General features: G+C 38.4%; 1 protein-coding gene across 1 annotated transcript; it reads right to left on the bottom strand.

Moving 5' to 3' along the window:
• Nucleotides 1–228: 228 nt before the first annotated feature.
• Nucleotides 229–12180, bottom strand: grk7a (G protein-coupled receptor kinase 7a). The gene is made up of 4 exons (XM_051874039.1): nt 9243–12180; nt 8666–9103; nt 5579–5859; nt 229–5205 (listed from the first exon to the last, which is right to left on the bottom strand). The coding sequence occupies exons 1-4, from the start codon at nt 9837–9839 to the stop codon at nt 4872–4874; spliced, it is 1650 nt and encodes a 549-aa protein (XP_051729999.1). The 5' UTR covers nt 9840–12180; the 3' UTR covers nt 229–4871.
• Nucleotides 12181–13399: the final 1219 nt, after the last annotated feature.

Below are 13399 nucleotides of genomic sequence, written 5' to 3'. Positions count from 1 at the left end.
TCACATTTTTTTCTTTTGTCAAATCAACTAAAATAATTAATGTGGTTCAGATAACATAATATTTTGAGTTTCTGTTGATTAAACCAATTGCCTTCATTGTATTAACTCAAAATTTTAAGGCAACCAGGAAACGTATTTTTTTTTTTTTTTTTTTTAAGTTAAACCAACAATATTTACAGTGTGGTAAGAAAAAATGAATTTGCCTGATATTCTATTTATCTATTTCTTTTATATATATATATATATATATATATATATATATATATATATATATATATATATATATATATAATATATATATATATAATACAGTATCTCACAAAAGAAGTATCTCACATTTCAGCAACAATTTTGTTATATGTTTTCAAGGGACAATACTATTGAAATGATAATTGGATATACCTTAGAGTAGACAATGTGCAGCTTGTATAGCAGTACAGATTTACTGTCCTCTGAAATTAACTCAACATACAGCCATGATTGTCTAAATAACTGGCAACAAAAATGAGTACACCCTAAGTGAACATGTCAAAACTGTGTCCAAAGTGTCAATATTTTATGTGAGCACCATTGTTATCTAGCACTGCCTTAATCCTCCTGGGTATGGAATTCACCAGAGCTGCACAGGTTGTTGCTGGGATCCTCTTCCACTTCTCCATAATGACATCACGGAGCTGCTGGATGTTAGACACATGGCGCTTCTCCACCTTCCGCTTGAGGATGCCCCACAGGTGCTCAATAGGGTTCAGGTCTGGAGACATACTTGGCCACTCCATCACCTTCACCTTCAGCTTCCTCAGCAAGGCAGTTGTCATCTTGGTGGTGTGTTTGGGGTCATTATCATGCCATTCAGCCCAGTTTCTGAAGGGAGGGCATCATGTTCTGCTTCAGAATGTCACATTACATGTTGGAATCCATGTTTCCCTCAATGAAGCACAGTTCCCCAGTACCAGCAGCAATCATGCAGCCCAAGACCATGATGCTACCACCACCATGCTTGACTGTAGGCAAGACACAATCTTCTTGGTACTCCTCACCAGGGCGTCGCCACACATGCTGGACACCATCTGAGCCAAACAAGTTTATCTTAGTTTCATCAGACCACAGGACATGGTTCCAGTAATTCATGCTCTTGGACAGGTTGTCTTCAGCAAACTGTTCGCGGGCTTTCTTGTGAGCCAGCTTCAGAAGAAGCTTCCTTCTGGGACGACGGCCATGCAAACCGACTTGTTGCAGTGTGCGGCGTATGGTCTGAGCACTGACAAGCTGACCTTCCGCTTCTGCAACCGCTAAAGCAATGCTGGCAGCACTCATGCGTCTGTTTTTTGAAGCCCGCTTCTGCACCTGACGCACAGCACGAGGACTCAACTTCTTTGACCTGTTCCGAGTGGAACCCGTCTTGGAAAACCTCTCTCTATGACCCTGGCCACTGTGCTGTAACTCAGTTTCATGGTGTTATCGATCTTCTTATAGCCTAGGCCATCTTTGTGGAGAACAACAATTCTAATTCTCAAATCCTCAGAGAGTTCTTTGCCATGAGGTGCCATGTTGAACATCCAGTGATCAGTATGAGAGGATTGTACTCAAAGCACCAAATTTTAACTGCTCTAATACAAGACACACAAATTTGTATTGTCCTATCAAGCAGACAAAAACATGAACATGATGAATAGGACATGTGGCTTTGCATGGTTAAACAACATACAACTGTTATCACTTAGGGTGTACTCACTTTTGTTGCCAGCTATTTTGACAATAATGGCTGTATGTTAAGTTACTTTCAAAGGACAGTAAATCTATACTGCTATACAAGCTGCACATTGACTACTCTAAAATATATCCAAGTTTCATTTCTATAGTATTGTCCCTTGAGAAGATATACTAAAATGGTTGCTGAAATGTGAGGGGTGTACTCACTTTTGTGAGATACTGTAATTATATATATATATATATATATATATATATATATATATATATATTGTTGCATTCTATTGACAGTCCTAGTTTTAAACAGTAAGAAATGAAAATAAAAACAGATCTGGTTTGTATTTTAAGTCTATACATATAACATACAAAAAAATACACTTCTTACTTTATAAGTAAATATTCTCCAGATAATATTTTAATAATTTGTTTTGGCCTGTGACAATACACAAATAATATAAAATTAATACAAAAAATATATATATATAAATACAAATAGAAGCCAGTTATTTAATTTTGGAAACATATGTTGCCTGATATTTAATTAAAGGTTCTTTATTAATTAAAATATATAGCTGCTATTATATTTTAGGAAATAAAATAAGGGATCATCATATTTTGGGGCCTTTGGTATTAAAAAGTTTAAAAACTCCTGGCTACTGACAAACACGTCAAGGACACTACAACATGTTTTGATAACACATAGCAATCACTTTTGCCTGACACTCTCACTAACACTTCTTCCACACATAAGCTCATTTTCAGCATTAGTGGATATTGGTTCACATAAGGAGGAGGAGGATCTGTTTGGCTTAACAGGGTCTTTACCTTTGCCACCTGGAGAATTCCACCTAATTTCTAACTTAATATTGTACTCTCCATTAAAACTCAGTCATAAGCAGAGCACGTATTAACTATATGATGCACATCATTTCTACATGTACATTGCATAATAAAGCTCAGGAGTGATATAACAGTCTTTGAATGCAGGAAGAAGACCCCTTCATGTGTGCTGATTCTGAACCAGACTGGTATTCTATGATCTCAACGGAAATCATAAATTGGTAAGAGTCTGGTGAGTGTGACTTATCTTGGTTCAGCAAATCAGACTGGAGGTTGCAAGGATTAGAGGTTGATTTAAGTACGTGAGTGTAAGCCAGATTATCGCTTTACAAGATAAGTGTGGTGTACTGAATTCAGCCCAGAACTCTTCAGGCAGTCTGTGATTTGACTCCTTAATCTGGGACATATTTTTAGATTTAGATTTTTTTAACATGCACCAACATGCGGTTAGATTTTCATCAAGCAATATGTGTGAGATTAAGATTAAGATTCAATTTTAATTATCTCAGGAACAAGGAAACATTCAAACTTGAAATAATGGAAGACTAACCTCCGCCAGTGAACTGTGACTCTTGCCCTAAATTTACTGATTTGATTAGTGCCAGCGTAGTAGATGTTTACTGATTAGCGCCAAGCACCAGCATTATAGGGGGAAAAGCTCAGAAAAAAATCTGTAAAAGAAAGAGACATTTTATTGACCCATTTTGAATATCTGACATTTCTATTCATAATCATTCTCAAACCTTATATACAATTACATTTAATCATTACTTACCTGACAAAAAGTAAAAACTGAACACCGGCAAAGAGACAGAACAAATAATTCATTTGAAAACAGGTAGTTTGGTCCATTTTATGTCACATACTGTGATTTTTACAATAACAAGTTTTCTTTTGCTCTTGCTCAGCATTATAAAAGCAAAACAAATGAAGACTGTAAGGGGGGCACAAGCTCCACCTTGATTATGTAACACAACTAGTGAGGATTGAGTAGACGTATCCGTGCCAAAGCTCTCTCTTTGTGCCCTTGAGGATTGAACTCTTTCAGCTGAACTTTCCTGTCAAGGAAAGCTGTCTTCTGTGTACATCTATCCCATAATATCAGAGCGGTAAAAAAGTAACAAACCACAAAAGGAATTGTTACCTTTAAATGCTAAGAAATCAAGCTCTGATTTGATTTAATTTCAGAGCTATTAATATATATGTATATATATTGATTTATTCATTCATATTTATATGTACATATTTATACACACAAATCATTTAAAAATCTAGGTGAAATACGAAATGGCCTGCTATCAAAGATCACAAGCATGTGTTAACAATTTGTGCGAGACTTTCTACAGAGATCATTTGAGCTCTGTTGGACAATTACACAATTCATTCAAATGCACTTTTGTTAGCATGTAGCTGTTTACCCGTGTCACAGGCAGGCCCACACAGAATCCGTGTGCATGGAATGCTTCCCAGATTTCCGCAGAATTGGAATGCTCATCATTAACAAAATGTTTGCATCCTTCACATTTATTTTGTTAAATATTTTGGCTAATCTGTGATGGACCAGCCATCTGTTCAGGGTATTACCCTGCCTATGGTTGGAGACGCTGGAATAGGCTCCACCGTCCCCACAATTTTGCCAAATTTAATTTTAGTACATTCCACAGAATTCTGAATTCAAAAATGAGAAAGAATTCTGCAGATTCCATCTGGGCCTGGTCTTCAGTAGCCTCTTATAGTCTTATGGTATGTATACAATAGATGCCAACTGTGTACTAGTACACCGTGAACTAATCCACAAATAAATTGTGATTTGGCAAGGCAGGAGATGTTTGGAACGCAAGTCACTTCTTTTGGAGGATGACTATTTTTTGCATATCCACACATCTCTGCCTTCTGATCACAAACTGCTGTTGATTACATCGAGTCGCTATAGTTACATAATAATCTTAAAAGTCTCTTTAGGTGGCCTGTAGTCCTCTACTCTTCTAGCATCTTCTCAATAGGGAATAGTACTTTAACTTGCGCCCCCTGTTGGATAGGAGGTTGACTACTTCACGAGACATAAAGGAACTCCAGAGAAAAACTTCCCTGACTGGTCCAAAGCTCAGTCCACCACATCATGAATGGTCTAGAGTGTTTCTCAGACCATGTTTCTGTGCTGATGAAGCAATAAGAGTGTCCTTCTATGCTACAAAGAACTAATGTCCCATCTCTTTCCAGGCATGCTTCACTCTTCTTCGACACAGAGCACAGTTTCAATCATATTAGTGATGCCACTTAAGCATTTACTGGTGAATTCTGGGCTGAGTGGCTGGATTGGTCTCTCACAGAAGCGTGCAAGTGCCAGATTTCTTATCATCATCTGAACCACCGGATGATTCTTTCCGGTTGGGGTCGTTGAGCTCATCAAAGAGTCCTGTGTCAATCATCTCCTTTTGCCAGGCAATGGACACAGCACCTGTGCTAAACTCCTTGAAGAATTTATCATCCTTCGCATCAAACTCAATACCCTTGATTTCAGAGAACTCAGCAATGTCACCTGTATCCTTTGCATAGACAACGTTGGGTTTGGGCACCCAGGGTGGATCGATAAGGCCGGCCTCCAATCGAGCAAAGTTGATGGATTTGAACCACTCGTGCTTCCTTGGATCATCACCCCTGCGAAAATAGTACAAGTAACAATTATACATCCTGACCATATGGGAAAAGGAGTTTGATGGATTTCACAATATTGCCTTCATGTTGGATCAAGGAATTCAAAGCTTTTAGTCATTATTACACTTGGTCTAAATGAAGACCGTATAGGTTTTTATTCTCCGAAAAACCTAGATAATCATCTTCGCCAAGTCATACAAATTTGCTATAATAGTAGGACTGGTACTACTGGTAGGACACTAAAACTGGTAGGACACTAATAAAGTCCTTCAGTTGTGATGACGTATTTCAAATCAGGTTAGGGTCCACATGTCCTGCTTTAACACCTCTGATCACACTGAAGAATCAGGAGGTTAAGAGGGATAGAAGGACTTACTTGCAGCCAAGACGTTCATCAATCTTTTTCTTGAGGAACTGCTTGATGATGTCTATGGTGGCAGCGTCAAAGTTCTTGTGTTCAAACTTGGGTTCCTCATTGATGATGCGCCTCTGTACCTCCTCCTTCTCCACCTTCTCCTTCTTGGCTTCAGGGCCTTTGAAGGGGGTGTAACCAGCCACCATTTCATAGATACTGCAGCCCAGGGCCCACCAGTCCACTGATGTCCTGTATGGGGTATCAGTGAGGATTTCAGGTGCCATATATGCACCCGTTCCAGCCTGTGAAAAGAGACTGGAACATTAATATTTTCATTTCTTGTGGGAAACTGGTTAGATAAGATGCAGAATGATTCCTTTTGTGAGGGTTTTGTGAGCATATTTGTTCATGAGAGGTGTTTATTAATGTGGCAGCACTGTTGTAGTAGAGCATTTTAGGTAAGTATTAACCTATTTATTGCTCAGACCTCACTTCCTCTCTTTGCCAGAAAGAGGAATCTTAATCTTAATCCTCTACTACCTGTCAGGTGTCATGTGCCGATCCACTGTGATGAAGCGGATTTATATAAAGACAACCATTCTTAGACTCAAATGGACATGTGCAACTTTTGCGTACACATACTTTCACCTAGAGTCATTCATTAATAGCTATATACGGCCAATCTTACACCAGAGCTACTGTAACTCTTCAGTTTAATTGCATGGCTCTAAGACTGATCACTATGGGCACTTAAAACCCATTTTATGTGATTTAATCCACAATAATAGTTACAACTACACAATCATATTAAACAACTAAGATGGGTTAAATAATCTTACATAATGTTTGGACTTCATGCTAAGTAGAAAATGTGCTCTATTCTTAGATACTGGTAATTCATATGGCTTAGTCCAAGTGGAAAACCCTCCTGAAATGCAAAGAACTTTAACAAGACAGCAATTGACAGGGTTAGTCTCAGTCGAGCTAAAATGCAATGTTTGGATGGGAAAAGATGCACAGTCATTGTGTTAGGTTAACATAATAGTTTACCTAATCTAGAATGACCTAGACCTTCAGACCACTGAAGCTATAGTTTGTGCATATAGCATAGCTACATAAATCAAACTACTTAGTCATGGCTCAAAGTTGTTAAATCTCCAGAAGATAAAGGCACTAATAAAGGTCAATAAAATGTTCATTAAAGACAAAAACTGACAGAAAAGAGCAGTGATGAACACAGAGTCTTATAATAGTCGAAATATAAACAAATATAAAATGCATTCCCCTCCCTCTGTCTTTGGCTGTCTGATCAGAGACAGATTTGTGTAATTCTTCCTAAGAGGATCTGGCGTGTAAAGCCAGCCAAACCCCCGGGGGTTCAGCTTGGGCTTCAACCTGCACTGAGGACTCAAGAAGGGCAAGAGATAATAAGCTTAGGGTCACTGCATGAGAGTTGGTTGATTTTCACATTTGACAGATCAAAAATGGACAAGTCATGAGGAGCAGCGCTGAGTATGCAAACCTGTGTGAGCATGAAAAATATGTGTGGGTGGCTTACACTATCACAAGCAAAAAAACAAAACAAAACAAAAACAAAGGTAAAGTTCAGGAAAGACATGATGAAGTTAGTATATTCCCCATTATAACATTTATCATCGACAATGTATCTTTGCAAATGTAAATTGTCTTAAAAGCTTCTAACATTTTAAACTGTTTAGATAACCACTTTCTAAAATGCCTTTAAACTCTGGGAATAAGTTAAAGGTTCAATTAACTTAATTTGTGCTTAAGTATTAAGAACTTTGAAATCTATAATGAGCATTGAACATTTTATTGGGTAATTTAGTTGTTCAGATTTTTGTTACTTATGGCATAATTTCTTGAACTAGCTTTCAATTTACTTACGCAAATCTCCAATGAGACAAAAAAATTCACTTAGTGTTTCATAAAATTGGATTTATCAGAAGCTTCCCAGTTGCTAATGGTGTATTGTGCCTTTGCCATCACTGATGCTGCACTATGTTAATAAACATCTTAATAGCAACATATTTCATGTTATTTTGTATAACAGTTTTATTGGGCATGAGATAGAGACCCAGTCGTGATTACTGCACCCCTCACCTCAAGTAGAGGTGAAGCACTTGTGGGCCTTCTGAATGAAGTCGAATTATTGGTTCATAGAACTGTTTTTAGCATAGCTTAGTTGGAGACAATGGAACCAATCCTTACATAAATAGTGAAATAACCATAATTTAATTAATTTAAATACATGTCAAGAGTCCCCTCAATCATAATTATTGAAAAGCCCACAAATTGAAAAGCTTAAAGAGACAATGAGCCACGGGTGCAGGTAAGGACACAGCATGGTAACTGATCCTGCATGCTGTCTTTAGGTCTGTTTACTGGTGTAGCTGTACTCAGGGTGATGAAGATCACCAGGAATTATATAAGAGGTACAGAAGACCACGCTAACACAGTGGTAATCCTGATTTACAGTGTAAAAGATGAACGGTCTGAGGTGTTACTGAAAATCTTTAAAGTCCTAGTGGCATATAAGGACTGCCAAACTTAAACTAAACTTCTCTAACTTCTCTAAACTAAAGGTCTCAAACTGTGCTCAGGGGAGTGGTCCGCAAGTTGATTGGCTAATTAAAAAATGCAAAAATAACTATAATTGAAAAAAACAGAACATTTAATTATTGATTAATTAATCAGTTAATTAGTTGACTGTGTTAATTTTATGATAAAGTGTTTCTATTTTCTCATTTCAATGATGTAGCTCAAAGTTATGTGTCAGTGTACATAACTTAGCTAGTGAATAGTCTATTTAGCAGTCTAATTTTTTTGTTTCTTCATTTTTTTGTCTAAACAATTAAGTCTATACATATGGATTGGTGGCTCAAGGTAGGATTGATGTTGAACCCCCAAATAAGATATGGTGTTACTGTAAGTAGTCTATAATTTTGGTTTAACTGTTACAGTGGTCCACCTCCAAAAGAAGTTTGAGAACCACTCTCCATACTTCCATTCTCATCTCGCACAAGCATACTCAAGTGTTATCTGGTGACTTTACGCAAACTAATCACAGCATAGAGATGATTAACCCACCTTTTGGGTGATGGTCTTTCCATCAGGAATCTCCACAGCAAGACCAAGATCTGAAAGACGGCACTGGCCCTGGCTATCCAAAAGCACGTTCTCCGGCTTCATGTCACGGTACACAATGTCCATGGCATGCAGTTGCAGGATCCCAGTTGTAATCTGAGCTGTATAATAGATGATCCGATCCATTTCGATACCCTTCTCACCAATGTTATAGATGTGATACTTGAGATCACCTCCATTCATCAAGCTCATGACCAGGCAGAGATGGGTTTTGGTGTCGTAAGCATATGCCAGGCTCACAATGAACAGGCTGTTGACCCTCTCCAAGATCTTCTTCTCCAGCAGGGCCATTTTCTCACCATGTTTCTTCTTGAGACGCTTCTTGCAGAGCTTCTTGCAAGCATACATCTGGCCGGTGTTCTTCACCTGCACTGCACACACCTGGAAGTGTGTACAATCAACATGGTCAAGTTTGATGATAATATCTTTATTTAATAATACCATAATATCTTTGATTCAAGACGTGTACTCATCATCAAATGTGTATGCTAATAGGTTGCACTTCATGAATAGAACCTACCTCTCCGAAACCACCCTTTCCGAGAGTCCTGAATTCGTAGAAGTACTTCTCCGTGATTGGCTGTTTCTCATACTCTTTCCACTGCAGAAACTTGTCGAAGAATTGGCTTGTCTGGTAATCTGTAAACGGCTTGCCTTTGAAGTACTCTTTGGTGGCCACCTTCACCTGTGCCATCACCTCCTCGAAATCTTTGTCAGTAACCGCCTTGCACTTGGTTGCTACATCTCCAGTCAGGAAGGTGAGGGAGCTCTTGGAACCATCTTTGCAGTACTTGTTGATGATATTTGTACGGGCCTTGTCTCTGGCAGCAGCCTCTGACAATTCCCAATCGTTCAGATCATCCATAAATTCTGCAGCAGTGGAGGACTCTGGCCCCGCTTGATCGAGGTACTGGCGGAACAACTTCTTACCAATAGGTTGCTGTTCACAAAGGGACTCGAAGTCCTTGTCCAGACTCGTCCTGAGTGCCACACATTGTTCCGCCTTGGGCAGAGATAGACTTCGGCGACGTTTCTTCATCTCCTTGTCATCACCCCCTTGGGCTTTCAGGTAGGCCGTGTTGGCCACCAAATTATCAAGTCCCCCCATGTCACACATGTTGGCGGCTGTGTCAGGTTACACGCCTAAGAGAAATGGAAGCTCCGCACACTGCTTTATCAGGCTAGAAGATGCTACTGCCAGTGGTCAGTGAGTTTGTGTGCTACTCGCTTTGAAGCCAAGGCGCGAATGAGCCACTAAGATACGCGCACCTGCAGACCAAGACACACTGACAACCCAGTAATTACTCATTTAGAATTAAATACCTGCAAGGGATTTTCACTTAAGTATATTTGTGTAGCCTATACTCAGCTACTATTCAAGGAAAGGAACTTATAAGAGGGTTCTCCCACTAAGAAGCTTTAGGGCTGACTATATTTAGACAGATGCAGAGCGCTAGTCAACGGATGGCCATCGGGCTCTGTTGTCTAAACATAAATGGTGATACGATGAGAGGAGCAAAAATGTGGGAGCTAACAGCTCAGCATGGAGTGTACAAAATGCTGAGGCTAGCAGGACACATTAAAACTTTCTCCTGTTGTTTATAGGCCAATGGCTAATGTGCTATTGCAGCACCAAATACCAAAAAAGGGGCTAAAGTCCATCTGCTCATACAATTGATCATATGATTATTTTACTTGCTGATTTTAATTGTTAGCTGTTGGGTTTTAATTTAGCATATTCATATTTAGCATTTAGTTAAATGATGCAAAAGGTTACAGAACTGCTCTAAGACAGTCATAAAGTGTGTCAGTATGTTCCTACCTAATGCTTTCTGTCTTTACTGCAGTACTCAGGGATTCATCCTGAGCTATCACAATTTATATATGCTCACTAGTGTGGCACCATTTGTCAATATAAATGCATAATATGATGTAGTGATGCACTTTGAATGCATGAAAAAGGTAACAATAATCTTGTTAATAATAATAATCTCATTATTTGTCCACAGTTTGTCTTGCTCATCTCGTGGTCTTGCTAGGTAAATTCAGGTTCTGATGATGCTTTGTTAAAATTACATTTGTAAATTCAAACTTCTTACCTTCATGGGTGGCACTCTGCTGCACTGGCCTCATTTCTGCAGTGTGCCAGTCTCTCTTTGACCTGCTTTAATGAGCATTACCTAATGCCTTCATTGTACTGTGCTGTGTACTGTGTGAAATACTGAGAGCAGACCACCCACTTTTCTCCAGGTGACCATTTAAAATAATTTAATTCCACAAACTGTCCCTCACATCATATCTCAAACTAATGTCATTTATGTAAGCAATAAGGTACGAGAGGCTCTGCTGTATCGCGAATAAGTTGCAAAGAGGAGTGCCTGCAACCCCTTTAGCCGTGACTTATTTATGATACAGCACTAGTCTCGAGTACCTTATTGCTTTTATAAAACGGTTACCACACAATACAAATATTAAAGCCAAAAATATGTATCAATGCAACTTTCATGAAGTAAACTTTTACTAAAAGCCTTCCTTCTGCTGGAAAAAATAGTCCCTGACTATGAACCGCAACAGAAGTTACGTTATTACGCCATTAGATGGCGGCAAAAACTGTCTTTATGAGTGTGTCAGTCAGTAGTGAAGACTTTTACATTGAAAAGATTGAATTGTTGTTAACACGGAACAAGACGCAACTGACAAATGCTTTGACTAGCACTGTCAGTCACGGAATACCCCTTAACTGTTAAAAGGACAAGATAATACATCGGACATTTAAACAGATTTTTTATTATGAACATACGACTGACCTGACGGAAAATGCTAAATCTGAATGCAGGTAATAAACTCGCTCAATTGATCTCTTTCTCACAATACTCTTCTAGTTCTACATAATACAGAACGCTTCAATGAACAATATCAACTGAGAACAAACAGTTTACGTTGCTAAGAGTGGTTGCTAAGGGTGTTTTATCGTGAATAAAACACAGCTATTGACCAATCAGAATTAAGGACAGGAACTAACCGTTTTATAATAAATAAAATAAAGATAAAAAATGATTGAAACTAGATAAAGTATACACAAAAGCATAAATATACTATGTAAAAGCAAGACTCATGGAACAAGATGGACCATATTAGTTACAGTTATGCCATCTTGACATGGACTTTGTATGGTCCAGTCAGGGGTCATGTAGTAACAGAATTACACAGTTCACCTACTGTTTGTGAGAGATCTCTGTATCTAATAAGGCTGTGCGCATCAGTATAAGCTAATTCAGTCCGCTAAAGCTAAGCTAATATGAGTTAATCCATACCAAAAGTGTCTTATGCTTCTAAAACAGAATGGTAGGAGGGGGTCTCATTCACATACACTGAGACGTTAAAGCTGCTCAGTCAAACTTTCTAGGTCATGTTGAACATCAGCCAAGTATATGCAGTTAAAGGGATAGTTCAACCAAAAATGAAAATTCTGTCATCATTTACTCACCCTCAAGTTGTTCCAAACCCGCATGAATTTCTTTCTTCTGCTGAACACAAAAGAAGATAGTTTGAAGGATATGGGTAACCAGTCGGTGGGCCCTTTGACTTCCATAGTATGAGAAAAAAAAAAATACCATGGAAGTCAATGGTGTCCATCAACTGTTTGGTTGCTGACATACTTCAGAATATCTTATTTTGTGTTCAGCAGAAGAAAGAAATTCATACAGGTTTGGAACAACTTGAGGGTGAGTAAATGATGACAGAAGGAGGACGGAAGATGTATTTGTTGCTGAAACGGCTTCAAAATCAGCTTGGGGAAATAAAACATTCTTTTTCTTATTGGCTTACAGTCTGGAATTGTATTGATTTTTGTGTGAAAACTGCAGGGAAAACAATTGTATAGGTAGGCCTACATACTATATTATGCATACTACACAAACATAAAATTATGTTTATGAAGAAACAAGTAAGTTTAGTCAATTAATGGACGAGTACATATCTGTATCTATGGTCAAGTGGCAATTCTGCACATATTCACTCTTCTCTAGATTTGACACGGCTAGGCTAGTCATCTCTGTCCTTCATGGCAGTAGAAATACCTCACCTCACCTGGAGATCGCCTTCTTTTACAAGACAGGATTACGGAGGTGGTGGAGGGAGAAAACAGACTAACAATCCCCCATCTGCTTTTAACCCACAGACACAAAGTAGCTACTGAGCAGATCAGCGGGTCACTCGCACAAATGGCAAGATAAAACAGGAACTAACAGGTTCATGTATGTTATTAATTAAACCATAATTGCATAATTTCTAATGCATGTCTACTACAACAATTAGTCCTTTTCTGTTACAATATACAGACAGACAACAAATTTGCCAACTTTACGTTTAAAATAAAGAGGTTCTTACGGGGGACATTTGAATAATGCCTCGTCTCTGCATTGCCTGTAAATGTCAAGACTTGTAAAACACATCAAGCACATCTTAACACAGTAAGTCAGGTTTCTTAAGTAATCTTAGGTTTAGTTGAAGTATAACAGGCCAAAGCACAAGTTAAACATCAGCTCAGTCATGGTCACTGACTCTTTATTCCTACAGCTGAAATATCTAGAGCATTTCTATAGTACAAAAAAGTATTTCAAGAGTAAAGAAGTCTAGTGCTTTTCGTGAAGCTATAAATAATGCAAAATTGATGTC

Source organism: Ctenopharyngodon idella, chromosome 2, assembly GCF_019924925.1.
Source record: "Ctenopharyngodon idella isolate HZGC_01 chromosome 2, HZGC01, whole genome shotgun sequence".
Lineage (NCBI taxonomy): Eukaryota > Metazoa > Chordata > Actinopteri > Cypriniformes > Xenocyprididae > Ctenopharyngodon > Ctenopharyngodon idella.
The sequence above is the reverse complement of the archived record's forward strand: the minus strand, read 5'-3'. Positions and strand labels throughout refer to the sequence as shown.